The sequence below is a fragment of the Equus quagga genome, chromosome 17 (genome assembly GCF_021613505.1).
Source record: "Equus quagga isolate Etosha38 chromosome 17, UCLA_HA_Equagga_1.0, whole genome shotgun sequence".
In the NCBI taxonomy this organism is placed as follows: Eukaryota; Metazoa; Chordata; class Mammalia; order Perissodactyla; family Equidae; genus Equus; species Equus quagga.
Window position 1 is genome coordinate 33,579,202 of NC_060283.1, and position 14,770 is coordinate 33,593,971.

General features: G+C 47.2%; 1 protein-coding gene across 2 annotated transcripts in view; it reads left to right on the forward strand.

The window, feature by feature from the left end:
- Positions 1-14,770, forward strand: part of NDUFA10 (NADH:ubiquinone oxidoreductase subunit A10) — a 63,806-nt gene that overhangs the window by 11,898 nt on the left and 37,138 nt on the right. The window contains exons 5-8 of one of the 2 annotated variants that reach the window (XM_046644406.1): positions 1,113-1,234; positions 3,198-3,277; positions 9,386-9,440; positions 10,894-10,979. In XM_046644406.1, the coding sequence (XP_046500362.1) occupies positions 1,113-1,234; positions 3,198-3,277; positions 9,386-9,440; positions 10,894-10,979 (343 nt within the window). The remainder of the gene's footprint in view (positions 1-1,112; positions 1,235-3,197; positions 3,278-9,385; positions 9,441-10,893; positions 10,980-14,770) is intronic. The other variant, XM_046644407.1, reaches the window with a different exon arrangement.

Consider the following 14,770-nt stretch of genomic DNA (forward strand, 5'->3'; position numbering starts at 1 on the left):
TATCCACAGGCGAGCCTCTGCCTTTGCTTTGATTCCGCCTCCTTTGCAGTCCTTGTAGCCTCCGGCTCAGACCCCTGCTGACCCTGGAGCAAGGGCCCATCCTGCATTGCCTCTAAAGCAGGAGTTACCGGGAGCGGCCACTTGGACGTTTTCTTCAGAGCACAGTAGTGGTCTTTCTGTGGATTTTAGTGTGATCGCCCAAGTTTGTTGCTTCTGGAAGTTTCTGCCATGAGGAAATCTGCTGCAGAGAGGATGGTTTCTTCACACTGCTCCTGTGGTGGGTTCATCCCAGTGACCTGGAGCAGGTCCTGCCCGTGGGTTTCTGGTAGCGTGGCGTATGCTCCAGGACTTCAGGTGCCGGCGGTTTTCAGAGCAGCAGGAATGTTCATCATGATTTTTATGTGACTGCTGTCTGTATAATATATTCTATATGATGCCAGCTTCGGTAGAATTCTCCCTGAGCCTTATCCGTGTACTAAATCTGCTTCAGTAGGCACTTCTGTGTAGCTGATTAAATTTGCTGAAAAACGTTGAACCCAGGTAAATGTAGCTTGACATCTTTCGGTTGAGTTATTTGAAAAATACAGTATATAAAAATGATTTTACTCCTTAGAGAAGATCAGACTCTTATCTAGTATTACTATGAAGAAATACACATGCAACAGGCATGTGTGATACATTGCAGTTCAGAGTACTCTAAAATGGATTCTTGGGTGCCCTCTCCCTTGCATAAGAAGTATAAGTGGACCCTTCAATGTGGCCACGTCATATTTAAAATCTCGCCTTTAGAATGCTATTGAAGCCGTGGTTTAAATTCTGGCATTTCACTTTAAGTCACATAATTTCTCTGGGCCTAATGCTTTTGGTCTATAGAAATGGGGGCGAGAAGCACAGTCTTGAAGGGTTGCTGTGAGTGAATGCCCCGGCACCTGCCGTGCAGTCGCACTTCGTGTGTGTATAGCCGTGGTCATGGCCCTGACTGTTACATGGTCTGCAGATGGCTGCGTGGCTCTGAGAACTGCGTGTAGCCTTGCCCTTCTGTCTGAGAGGAGTGTGTTTTAGAAGCTGTATGTGGACTGTCAGATGACATGTGCCTCTCCCGTGTGTGCCAGGTGTGGACCACTACAATGAGGTGAAGAAGGTCACCATCTGCGAGTACCTGCCTCCTCACGTGGTGATCTATGTCGATGTGCCCGTCCCCGAGATCCAGAGTCGGATCCAGAAGAGAGGAAACGTAATTCAGCTTTTCAGTTGAAGACCTGTCTTTTTATGTGCCCTCGTTATTTTAACGTAGATCAGCTCTTGAAAGTAATGTTTACAGTAGGATACCGTAGATCACTGACAGTGCTCATGGGGGTGTGGGCACACCCAGGGCTCTCCTGAGAGAGCAGGCACGTGTGCGAGGGATGGAGGGGGCCCCGATCAGTCACTGCTCTCCACCAGTGCTCTCCAGCTCCTGTGCCATCCCCTCTCGTCCCCTGTCACCTAAACCATTCTTGTGAGGATGGGTAAGTTTCCCGGCAGAACCTCCCCCTGCCATGTGCCTTTCTCTTCTCTAGTCGGGTTTTCACGCCCTGTTATTTATCTACAAGTTGGAAGCAATTTCTAATATCCTTTCAGTTCCCTACTCCATCTGTTTAGCTCAACTTGTGCCTCTTTCCCTTTTTTCCCTGCTTACTGATTCTAGAACAGTAGTGCATTGGCCTACACATGTGTCCGTTTACTCTGTGGCGTTGGGTGGCCTGGAACCTCTGCGTTTTGCAGTTCCCACTGGCTCTGCAGCTTGATGCAGGACACTGAGATCAACAAAGGCCGTCTTTGCCTTTATGACTAGCTCTTGTTTGGAAATGTCACTCCCACAGAGTATTTTTTTCCTGGGGAAAAATGTGGGTTCTTATTGACATTGTGATGAAATGTTGAGTTGCCTATGTATCTGTCTGTCCATTTTCCATCCTGGGAGCTGGGGTTCTGGTAGGTGCTCAGTGAACGCCTGGCGAGTGGAGGTTCCTGGAAGGGCACGGAACAGCTCCGTGTCCTTTGCTGCTGCTGGGAGACCCCGGAAGCTCGCCGTCCTCCTCCCTCTTCCAGTAGTAAACACATACGTGATGTCTGTCTCTGCCTATTTATTGCCAGTCTGCACCTGTTATCACTTGAGTTTTCTCTTAAGGATGATGTGTAATTTAGACTTTCAAGAACATTCCATCAAGGCAAAAGGAGGGAGCTGCAAGTAAAAAATACTTAATTCTTACTCAATGGAATAATTTTGAATACCTTTTAGTATTACAGTGACATTTATTGAGAAAAATGGAGACATATATTCAGAATTCTCTAGATAACTCTTGTTATCTGGGATGATAATATTTCAAAGCAATTTTGAATTCCAAATTAGGACTGTCAACTTTTTAGTTTTTCTAAGTAAAGTCTTGATGAATACTATCACCAACTAAAATTAACACTGTGTGTGGGAAAAGGAGACATTTTATCAAAGAAACATTGTATCATAATAAGTGTATGTTCTTATATTCTAGTAGGGGAGACCTATAGTAAACAAAGGAATAAATAGGAAATATATCGAAGGGAGGCAAATGCCACGCAGATAATCGAACAGGGTGAAAGATAATGCAACTCAGCCATTAGCATTCGTAAACTATAAGAGGTGTTAAATATTGAAACTTTGCCACTCATAATTGGAGTTTTAAATTTCTGAAATTGGCTAAGCAAACTTCAGATGCTGAGGGAAGTAGGAGACGGAGAGGTGGTGGGGGATGGTGGGGGTAGAGAAGGGTTTGGAAGGTTGGGGAGAGAGTTGATGACAGAGAGGAGGGTGGGGAGGATGGATGGGGAGAGGTGGGCCAGTTCCCCCCACGTTGTCTGTAAGGTTTTGTTGCGTGCACTCAAGCATGCAGCGGGACAGGAGAGCCAGGCCCTGTAACTGTAGAAGGGGATTCTTTCTGACCCTAAGTACGCGTCCTAGAGCCTGTGAAAAAGGTCATGCCGCGGGTTCCCGTGGCCAGACTTAGGTGCTCCCTATAGGAGAACGAGAATAATCCTAAGTGGCACCGAGGCCCCTTTCCATCGCCCCGGTGTGTGTCGTTCTAAGAAAAGAGTGTTTCTTGATGTTTGCACATTTTACATGTGCACGGGTAAAAGGAAAAGAAATCTAAAGGTTTCACACTTACTTTCCTGCTTTTGTCTAGCCACACGAAATGAAGATCACCTCCGCCTATCTTCAGGACATCGAGAATGCCTATAAGAAAACCTTCCTTCCTGAAATGAGGTGAGTCAAGTGCGTGGTTTCTTTATACGACTAGAGCGCCTTCACGCCTAGTTATTTATGACCGTGGGTGTTGTCCCCGATGTTTTAATCTGTTGCTGATAAGCACAAATGAGAGCAGACATTTCAGTTTGATTTGGTGGGTCTTTGGTTTGCTTATTTTGTCAATGCTTGTTTTCTTTGTTATACTTTTAACATTTTTTGATGTTAGAAGTAAACTGAAACTCTATTTCATTCACAGGTTTTAGCATTAGAGAACTCAGGTATTTTTGCTTTAGGTGACAGATTGCTCAGTGAATCCATACAGAAAATTCATAAGGGAAAAACAGTCTCTAGAGATACTTTTAAATGATATATTAAGCGGTGTTTGGATAAAGGAAAACACCACCAGACCTTTTCTCTTCCTTTCTCCCTCTTTCTTTCTTTATCGAAAGTGCAAGAGAAATGTATTTGCATCCGTGCTGGCCGCCCTGTCTGGCTTGTTGTTCTGTGATGCTGGGGTATCCCTGTGTCAAGGAAGTCATCTGCTTCTAGCCCTCACGTCCAGTGAGGGCTAGGTTTTGTGAATAATGCTTTTATGGAAGGTTTCTAGTAGTATTTCTTAAACTTTTTTTAAACTTTGGCCTCTTTTGATGCCTAAAAATCTTATTCCCTTTTTAAAATTTCAAAGTAACTATAAAATTGTGAATAAAAACAAAGTAAGGCATAGTAATTACGGAAGAAATGTTTGATTTTTAAATTGGAACAAGTGTTTGTGCTTATGTTGCATCTGCTTGTTTGTGGTAAGCTTTTCTCTTGTAGGCAGCATAAAACACGGTGCTGTGTGTTCCTTTTCTCCTGTCCTGCTGCTCTGTTTTGGGGACCAGAAGCACAGAAAAAAAGCAGTGTTGTAAACTGCCAGGGGAATGTATCGAGCTGTGTGCATCAACTATCAGAGATAGTTGATCCTAGGATTTCAGTCCCAAAAATCCCTCTTGGAGATCTTCTGGCTACAAAAATATCCCTGAGAAAGGGCTTCCTGGCAAGTTCTCAAATAGGATTTTTCACTGTAACATCAGGGAAATAATGCCTGGATCTGCTTGCAGACCGGCTGAGGTTTCCTTTCACCTTGCAGTTGTTCTCAGGAGCTTATCTTCGTGGACTTCCTGTTCATGAAATATGTTCAGCAACAATTAGAAGAATCCATTGCTTAAACTGGCTGTGCGTACTTGAACTGTATTGGAAGTTGGCTCCTGAAGCCCCAAATGGTCCAGAGGTCAAATGTGCCCCCAGCGTTCAGGGAGGTGTCGCTTCCTGCGGTGCTGACAGTCAGCTTCTTCCTCTTGATGAACTGGCGAAGCATCCTCTCCCTGGTGACTGGATCCCCGTGGGGAGCGGAAGACTGTTCAGATCCTCACGAGTCAGGGCGACAATCTGATGTCCAGCTCTGTTTTTTACATAACTGCCTTGATAGTCGGGTGCAGGCTGCACAGAGTAGGGAAGCTATTGCTTAGTGGTGACCAACGCAGTGGTTCCTAAGAATAGGTTTTTACCAGGTCCTGTTCATGGACCCAGTGTTGCTGGACGCTGCCCTGCACACTCAGTCCCCGGCCCCAGTTCAGTCTGCTGAGCTTCGTGTGTGTCACCATAGCATCAAAAATGCTGGCAGCCTTTGAGGAAGTTTCCTGGGTTTGAACACAGCAGTTCTGTCTCCACAGTGTCATTACCCACACATCATTCCTCAGAAATCACACAGATCAGGGTGTTTCCTACGTCACCGCGGAAACCTCAACTTGGCGTTCGGAGTCCTTGTTAGGAGGCCGCCATGAGAATGGGAGGTGTCAGGTCCTTGTGGTTTCCATGGGCCCTTCCTGGCCTGGGCTAATTCCTGCTGTTATGTGCTGCTCACTCTCACAGGAGGCAGAGGACACACTTGGAGGAAAAAGCTGCCTTGATGTCTTCCTAGGTTGGTTTGAATTCGGATGTTTTTCAAGTGTAAAGGGCTGATGTTGTCATTGCTCAGGAGTTTGAGGCTTACTCCACATTGTTGAGAGGGACCTCTGTTTTTGCAGTGTAAGCCTTACGGAATTTCCAGTTTGGTTTCTTTGTTTCTTCGTCCCCAGCTTCAGCTGCCCAGGGAGGAAAGCGCATATCAGAGCCCTGAGCAGAATGTCTGTTGTGACTGTAGAGCTGACGCTGTTAGCAGGACGTGGAGTCACGCTTCGTGTCTGTTGTGTCTGTAGAGCCGGCACTGTTAGTGGGGTGCAGTTATGCTTCAGCCCTGTAAGCAGCAGCATCATCCTCTTGTTTCCATCTTTGTTCTCCCACTAGTGTCTGCTGCCACTTCTCGCCACCTCTGGCCCAAGCTCCATGCTTTCACTTTGGTCACCCTTTCTTGTCCACTGCACTGGGCAAGCCAAGATGACATAAAAGAGAGGGTTTTTTTGTTGGTGTTTGTATGTTTGTAGCACATGATAGTAACTACAAAATAGGTTTATTTTAACTTCTCTTCCTGAAAAGAAGGAGCCCTCACCCACTTGCCGGTTGCCTTGCAAGCTGTACCGTGCGCTCCAGCAGACCACTGCACAGGTGGCCCCTACTGGGAACTGGTTACTCTCTCCTCTGTCAGGGACTTCTGCTGGAGCTGTGCCTTCAGTGGCCTGTGTCATGAGAACTATATGTAGGCATAGGTGTGAATATGTGTGTGTGCTTAATTTGATTTTCCCAAATGACTATCATATTATGGTACAGGTTTTCTTTCTCTGCAGCCCCTGCCCCTCCTGCCCCATAGATTTGTTAAGCCTTGTGCATTTGTTCTCACCGCATGATCTTGCTGTGATTTCAACTCTCATCTTTTGAACAGGTAAAGTCTGTTCGTTGTTAAAGTGAATTCTGTCCAGCAGCTCAAGCTGTATGGATTGATGAGAGCCACTTAAAGTACAGGTCATTTGTCACATTTAGAAGAAAAATATGTGAATTTTGTGCAATATGCATTATTTTAAGCATTGAATTATCGAGCGCAATCATGCTGCTGCTTGGTGATGTCCTTGCGTCTTGAGGTTTTGTCTTGGGAATTCACTGTGAAATTTGACTAAAACTACCAAACTTTACATAAAATTTCAAGAAACCTATCGCAAATAGATTATAATCTAAAGTCTGTAAGTCTTTGTGTTTAGAATTCAGAAAGTGTTTTCTCACAGGAACAATTTTAGGTTTCCTGGACTTGTCTATTTTAACTGTCATTTAGTTAAATACTGTACATTTACAAAGAACAACCTTAGAAGATAAAATTGTTAGAGTTTTAGTAATTAAACAATAAAATCAAAATTGAATAAGCAGAATAGTTTTTAGCTTGAGTGTCAGTGTTTGAAGCAAAGCGCATTTACTCACAGGGTTGCTGGCTGCCGGGGGAGAAGTCCTGAGTTCTTCGTCTGCGTCCGTGCTGATTCCTCGCTGTTAGCTCTTCTCGCTAGCATGTGGTGACACGTGGCAATGCTTCACTGTCCTTGTGTATGTTGAAGACTGCGTGAAGAATGTTGCAGCCTTTTCCAAAATAGTTGTTTTGTGACACTTTAAGAGGCACAGAGAACTAACTACGATAGGAGTGTGTATTTTCTCACTTCTTCAACATTTCTGACCAAAATCCTAGGGATATGTATTATTTATCCTCATTACCTTGACTATGAGTGTATCATAAATAAGAGTGAGCCATAGCTCAGTTTAATAAACATTAGTCCACTCGTTTGTGAACAAGTATTTATTCAGCTCCATAAATGTGACGGTCATTGTCAGTCTTTGCTGGAGGCACAGTAGTTCTTCACACAGGCTAGGGTGGGCCTGTCTGGGAAGACACTTAAGCTGAGATTTCAGAAATGGGAAGGGAGCACTATGTGACCAACCGGATCCTGAGCTTACTTTGTAAATATCCATTCTGAATCTTGTTCTTGGACAGCTAAGGGACTGGAGGAGCCCCCTGGAGGGGACTCTGTAACTTCAGGAAGCAGCGGGCATGGGGCTCCCTGTGGCCTTGAGAGCTCTGTGGGGACAGGCTACTCTTGCAATAGGATTTGAGTTGGCTCCTTGGGCCTTCGAGGGTATCTGCACATCGCTGAGACCCAGCTAGCCGCTGTCTTTATTTTAGCCTCCCTTCAGAAGTTGTGGGACCGAGAGGTGGGTGTGACCCAGCACAGGTCACAGGATGAGTTTGCCCTCTGTTATTCTTCGGTTTGTTGTTACTGAGGCATTTAGTGCGATGCTCTGCCCATCATCAGCACCCAGAAAGTAGATGTCTATTGAATCGAGTCACATGGAAGATGGAAATGTTAGGCCGTAACATTGGTTCTGTAGGTTGTTTTCAGTAGATGGTCTGAGGTCTCGAATTCCTCAAGGGCAGGAGCCCTGTCTTGTCACCTTGTTCACCCCACACAGTGCCTGCTGCCTGGCGGGGGCTTGGTGAGTGTCTGCTCAGTTCTGTGTGTTGAAAGGCCCTGTCCTGTATTTTCCTGACCTCTCGTGCTCACTCTGTGACAGGTACATCCAGGATGACCCTTCACATTGTGTGAGAAAGAATAAAGTTATCTCAGTGATCATCCAGGAGGGTTTACAGCCTTTCTCTCCTACACACTTTAGGTTAATTTTGACTTACGCGACTTGCAGAGGGACATTACTTCCCTTTGTCACCGTGTACCTTTCTTGTCATAGTAACACTGTGTTGCTCCAGGCAGTTGAGAAGGATACGCAGTAAGTCCTGTACTTAGGGTGGCGTCGAACTTCCCAACCTCAGTGGCAAATGCAGTGAGTTTATTCTCCTAACTTTAGGGACTCGTCACGCGTTGTGTTTGTGGTTTCTGACATTTCCATTCATGGTTATAGGGATCCAAGGAAGGCGGTGGTCTAGCTGCAGTTAGAAGCTGTTACCTAGTTGGATAACTTTCTTTGAATTGTATAATATGGGCTAACTACAGTGCCTAAAAACATTTTTCTTACACTGTGGAATTAATATGAGCCAATAGTAATGATAGTTAACACAGGTACCTTACCTATGCTAACTCGGTTAATTCAACCAGCGGCCCCAACTGAAGGCGGTTAGCAGAGTTGGTGATGTTCGAAACCGTTAGAGTGGATCATATGTGGATTGCTGAGTATGGCTTGTACATTCTTGGGGTGTTTACTCTACATTTAATTCCCATCCGTAGGAGGATGTTCTGTTTTAAAGATACTTAAATAAGAAAATGTCCCTCATTTTTGCCATGCGAAGATCATGGGAAGCCATAGTCCATCCGTGGCATCTGCTGTCCCCTTGCCGGAACCTGGGCTCAAACAATTCTGCAGTGACATGCTGTCCAGTGGGCCTCTTGGTCTAGGTAGCCTTGCTGGCCTCTGGCTGGGGTTGTGACCTCAGATCTCCCCCTGGTTTGTCTGGAGGTGGTGGCAGACGCAGCTTCCTTCTTTTGCCAGGTACAGACTTATCAGCCTGCTGGTCTTAAGGCATCTCCTGGCTGGGCAGCCTGGTCTCTAAATGACAGTACACATGGCGAGGAAATGGGCAAAAGTGCTGGAAATGGCAATCTCCTGCTGCCTTCTTGCTTGGACCCAGTGTGTCCAGACTCGGGACTCAGGACGAAGGGAACTGAGTTGCTGCTCTTCTTTTGCATAGTTTGGTGGAAACAGGTTATTTGGAGGCTTTCTTTAGCAGCAGGTAATCTGTGTGAGTCTCCTACCCCCCAGCATTTGGCGGCTCTCTGTGCCTACGTCTCCGTGCGGCCTTGGCTACTCTGTACTCTCCTGTAATGAGTGCTGCAGCTGAAGCTGGTCTGTGAGGCAGCAGAAGTGAGCCGTGTGCCCTGTCCCTGGTGGATGCTGGTCTCGCGCCCGTGGGGTGGGGGCAGTGGAGTAGAGAGAAGGGAAGCCAGGAAAGGGACCTGCTGTGTCCATCCAGCCGTGAGCCCATTTCTGCTCCTAACTCGTCCTGAGCAGTCCAGCCGTGTGGGCCGGAACAGGCCCAGCACAGTTCCCAGTTCAGAGAGGGTGACTCACGTTTTAATATCTGTGGGAGACTTTAATGTTATACATTCATTTGTACACTAATGCAAGCTTGGGAAATTTGCATTGAACTTCATCTTTTTCTTACAGTGAAAAATGTGAGGTTTTACAGTATAGTGCGAGGGAAGCTCAAGATGCAGAAAAGGTAAGAAAATGTCTGAAAAGTTTATAATTATTAAATTTGATTCACGTATAGGGTTCTCGCAAATCTGATAATCAGTTTGGCTCCCACTGGTCTTAGAAATGTTTGTGTTTGATAATCTAGCAGTTCCAGGCCAGCCCATTGCAGCCCCTGGTCTGGAGGTTTTGATTTTCTTCTACATAATTCAGTTTCTATCGTCTTAGAATTATAGAATGGTAAACATTCAAAGAACCTTGGGTTATCTGCTCCAACATTTTTATTAAACAGAGGGTAAAATTGAAAGTTGGATTAAAAACGGGAAAGATTTAGTAATATAAGGACATCAGCTTTCCCCATATTAGTAGGTGTGTTTTGTGAAATTCAAGTCAATCTCAGTGCAATTAATGAGTAATAGCCAAAAAATTTTGAGAAAGAATAATGCAGGAACATCTGCTCTCCCAAATACAAAAACATTGCAAAATTATGGTAATGAAAGCACTGCAGTATTAATACAACAGTTAATAAATAGCTTAATGGAGCAGAAATAGGTGCATGTGTGTGCTCATGCGTGTATGTATGTGTGTGTGACTTTGGTAACGTCAGTACTCTAAAGGATAATAAAAAATGAAGCAGAGGAAAATGGATTATTATTAACAGTGTTAACGCTGTTGACCGTCTAGTTGGTAAAAAAAAAAAAGTCCCATATTTTATATCATATATTAAACATAAATTACTAAAAAACAACACAATAAAAGGTATAAGAATTCAAGAAGAACATAAAGGTTGAGCTGTAGGTGGCAATATTACAGAGAAAGCATTGCGAGTCGACAGCTTTAATCAAAGCACACCTCAGCTGCCATGCAGCATGGGGACAGCGGGCAGAAAGTTACCGCGCCAGCTGTTTACAAAGAGAATAGCGGTCTCCTGAGACAGAGGGCAGTCGAGTCCCGGCTCTGGGAACAGCGTTAAGAATTCTTCTTAGACTTGGTTCGTTCTCCTCAGACTGATTAAATTGCGATCATTTCTTTCCCAACCTTCTGTTTCTGTGATGCTGATTTGTTTTTAGATTATTTTTATACCTGTTTAGATGGCACCTTTTTGAGAAGAATAATACATTGTATCTCAAAGACTATGCCATTTGAATTCATAATTGAATGTACTCCCCTGTGACCCAAGTGCTAGGCAAGGCACCCACATTGAGGACCAGCAGCACCCTGTGACCCCCAAGTGCTGGGTGAGGTGTCCACGTTGAGGACCAGCAGCACCCCGTGACCCCTGAGTGCTGGACGAGGTGCCCACGTTGAGGGATCATCATAGTCCACTGCTTCACTGAAGGCCATCCGTCTGACTTTTCTTTTTGACTTTCATGGTGTGATTGTTCCTGCCAGATATTGGTAGCTTTAATGTATTAAGAAGTTATCTCATTTAGATTTCTGAGCTGGGACTCTGCCTTACAATCGGCATTCTCTCTGTCTAGGTGGTAGAGGATGTTGAATACCTCAAGTATGACAAGGGGCCGTGGCTCGACCAAGATGACCGGACTTTTCACCGTCTGCGGATGCTGTGAGTCTGCGACCTTGGGAGCTGCTGGGACGGCAGGGGGCTGATGTTCTGAGTGCGGTACACTGGGTTCCTTGCCTGCTGTGGGAACTTAGAGGATTTTGAAGGAATTATGTTTCAAGTTAGGTGTCGACACTGCTGAGACTTAGGTGTGTTTCCTTTTTCCTTGCAAACAGGCTCTTGTGTTCTCTGTCTGACGGTGAATTCACTGATTGCTGTTATTGACTCAACAGCTGTTGTGCTTCTACTACGTGCCAGGCACTGTTCCAGATTAGGGCGTATGGTATCAAATAAAACTCTGGCTCTTACCGAGGATACATTTTATGGAAGAGATAGAGAGTGCTCAAACCAATAGGACTGTGTTGGGCGCTAAAGGCCATGAAGAAAGGTAACCCTGAGCAATGGGACAGTAAGTAGCTGGGGTGTGAGTGACAGAGGGCACTGTTGGGGGATGGGGCGAGGAAGGACTCTCTTCTGAAGAGGCCCGAGTTGACACAAGGACTGGGCCCTGTGGCATCTCGGGGTGAGCAGGGGCAGGGATGCTGGCAGGTGGAAAGGCTCTGAGGCGGGAGCACAGTGCGAGGGTGGGCCCAGCAGCCAAGCCAGTGTGGCCCGAGCCAGGGACAGTGGAGGAGGGGAGGCCGCGGTGAAGGAGGGGAGCTCACAGGGCCTTTGGTGCTATGCTAAGGACTTAGAACTTTTTTCTGAATAAGAAGCCGTTTTGGGTTTGAGCAGAGGAGGGGTCTGATGTGACATACATTTTAAAAGATCATTCTGGATAGTGTGAGGGGTCCTTGGTATCTTCTAAATAGAAAATAACAGCCATACCAATCTAAGTAGGAAAAAAATGCTATCTCCATCCTTACCCCTCTCAAAATGGCTCTTGTCAAGGAAATGGACCTCCTTACTCAGTCTCTTGGTGAACCCCGCCCTGTGGCTGCAGATACCATAGTTGCCCACCTTAGGTCACAGCCCAGACCTTTTCCCTCAGTGCCAGACATGCGTCTCTGCTGGCTGGGCAGCGTCTTGCTGTGTGTCAGCACACAGCCTTCTACAGGTCACCCTCAGATGTGCTCAGGGCTCCTGTTCCATCCTTGCCCTGCCGTGCCCGTCCCTCTGCCTGGAGCCTGCCCCTGCTGGCTCTTCGGGTGATCTTGTGCTTCCGTCCCTCCTCCTTGGACGGGCCCTCCCTGTGCTCTCTCACCTTCTCCCCTCACCGTGCTTGTGCTCCTGGTGGAGTGTCCTACACCTTCCTGTGTGGGTCAGAGCCTTTGGTGACCCTCCCTTGTGGGGTTGCTGCAAATCGCCACTGTCCAGAGTTCTCAAGGACCTCAGTGAATCTGCTAGGCCCCAGACACAGCCCTTTCTGTCCCCATTTCTGTCCCCACTCTGCACAGTCTCCCCAGCTTCCCTTGGTCCTCAGGATCAATCGCTCCAGCTCAGGACAGCGACCTCTGCCTCTTTCAGCCGCTGGGGCAACATGAGGGGCCCCAAAGCCCAGGTGTGATGTTGGCTTCTCATTTAACAAAGCTGTGACTGGGTGGTCTGGTGGAGGCCTTTCGCCCCTGGACACCTTGTCCTCAGCCCCAGCTCCAGATGGTAGCGAGATGGCACTAAATCCTGCTGCCAGTGTAGCTCTCTTACAGACCGCAGCAGAGTGCTTTCACCAGTTGGTGCCTTGACAGCCTTCAAGAGGCCATTCCACCGTTCTGTCAGGCCAGCTGTGTCCAGGCGATGGGAGAGCAGTTGGCATGGTGAATGTCATGCTCACGCAGCCATTGTTGTACTTCCTTTGCCATGAAATTTCTCAGTCAGGACCCCATCATGTGGATGACCATGTGTGTGAGTGTCCTGGGGCTGCTGTAACGAATGACCATCCCCTGGGGGGCTTAAACAACAGAAGTTTATTCTCTCTCAGTTCCAGAGGCCACAAGTCCAAAGTCAGGGGCAGCAGGGCCATGTTCCCTCTGAAGGCTCTGAGGAGAATCCTTCCTTGCCTTGTCCAGGTTCTGGTGGTTGTTGGCAGGCCCTGGCATCCCTTGGCGTGTGGCCACACCACTCCCATCTCTGCCTCTGTCTTCACGTGGCATTCTTCCCTGTGTGTCTGGGTCTGAATTTCTTCCTTCTGGTAAGGATACCAGTCATGGGATTAATCCACTATGATCACATTTTAACTTACATCTGCAGAGACCCTGTTTCCAGATAAGGACACATTCACAGGTTCCAGGTGGACATGAATTTGGGGAGACACTAGTCAACCAGTACACTGTGTGTGTTTTGGGGGTCCCTAAGCCACTCCCACACTTGGGAATTCGCTAGAAGGACTCGGGAAACTCAGCATAAGGTTGTAGCCATGGCTCAAGTTTGTTACAGTGAGTTAGTCGGCATACACAGCAGGATGAGTAAGGAAAAAGGCATGGCGAAGTCTGGCATAATCTGTGGACAACTTCCCGGCCTCCCTCCCTCCCACGAGGGAGACACTAAGCGCGTTGCTTCGTCCAGTATGAAAAATATGGGAACACATGGCCAGTATTTCTGCCCAGAAAGCCCATTAGACACTCAGTGCCCAGAGTCCTTACTGGGGCGGGCCTGTGGGCTCCTCTGCCTTAGCACCTACTCAAACCCAGACTCCCAGAAAGCAGGCAGGCGTTCACCACATATCACAGTGTGCCCAGTGTGCAGGGTTCAGTGGCCCAGCCTTAACGGCATAGGCACATTCTGGAAACTGTTCCCAGACACCAGCCAAGGGAGACAGCAGTCTCAGGCTTGCTCTGTTGATGGCAATGGAAAAGGCACTCTTTGGGTACATGAGCTGTGCTTCTGGCAGAAATGTGTCAGACAGAGAAGGCAAATCTCAACCCAGGAAATGTAATTTTCCTATGAGGGTAGATGGCTAACCCTCTATGGTGGAAGGGACCCCATGTAATGACCCCCCATTGTGCCCCCAGGGGCAGGACTGTGCTGGAGGCTCAGCATTGGCTTCTGCTGTTGGCATGCTGGGCACACACAGTGGCAGGCCCAGATCAGTTTTGGGGAGCACAGGCCTAGGTGTTGAGTCCATGGGTAGCCTCCATCCTGCGCTGGTGCCCACCCACTCTGTCACCCCCTTGGGGAAGCACCGGCAGAACTGGGCTGGGCATGCTGGACCTTCCACCATGCAGCACACACTGTCCAAGGTCGCAGTTTTTCTCTGGATAACGAATGCACTTGTTTTTCTAGACTTGGCTAATAGGAGTATATATAGAAACACTGACTCCATCAGTTTTCCATATCCTATGCTTGAAAGTGAATAATTTTTCATTTTGAACCTGTTGACTTAGTTATTAAAACTAAGACTTAAAATTTTATTCATTTTTAACAGTTTTTGTTTTGTGTTTTAAGATGGAAGAAATAGCAGCACGTTTTATACCAATGGGAAAGATTGAGGGGACGGGGGGATTGATGCAGAGACAAAAGGCGAGTTCCTGGAGGAGGATGTGAGTGGGCGTGAGAGGGGGTGGGCTGGTGCGCCGGTGGACAGTTCCTGCTTCTTAGGGGAAGGCGGGGAATGGGTGGGGTCAGGTAAGTGGGTATGCACCGTGGGCACGTGAAAGTTCTCTGCCAGTTGCTTCCATCTTCATAGTGAAATGGAGACCAGGTCATCAGCGGGAGTGGCAGTGGTGGGGGTGTGTTGGAGGTTTGAGGAGGGAACAAAAGGTGCAGAAAGCTGTCGGGCGAGCGGGAGAGGACTGCAGAGGGCAGCGGGCGGGGGATGGTGCACGGGAGGACCATGGTCATGCATAAATGGGCTGGGG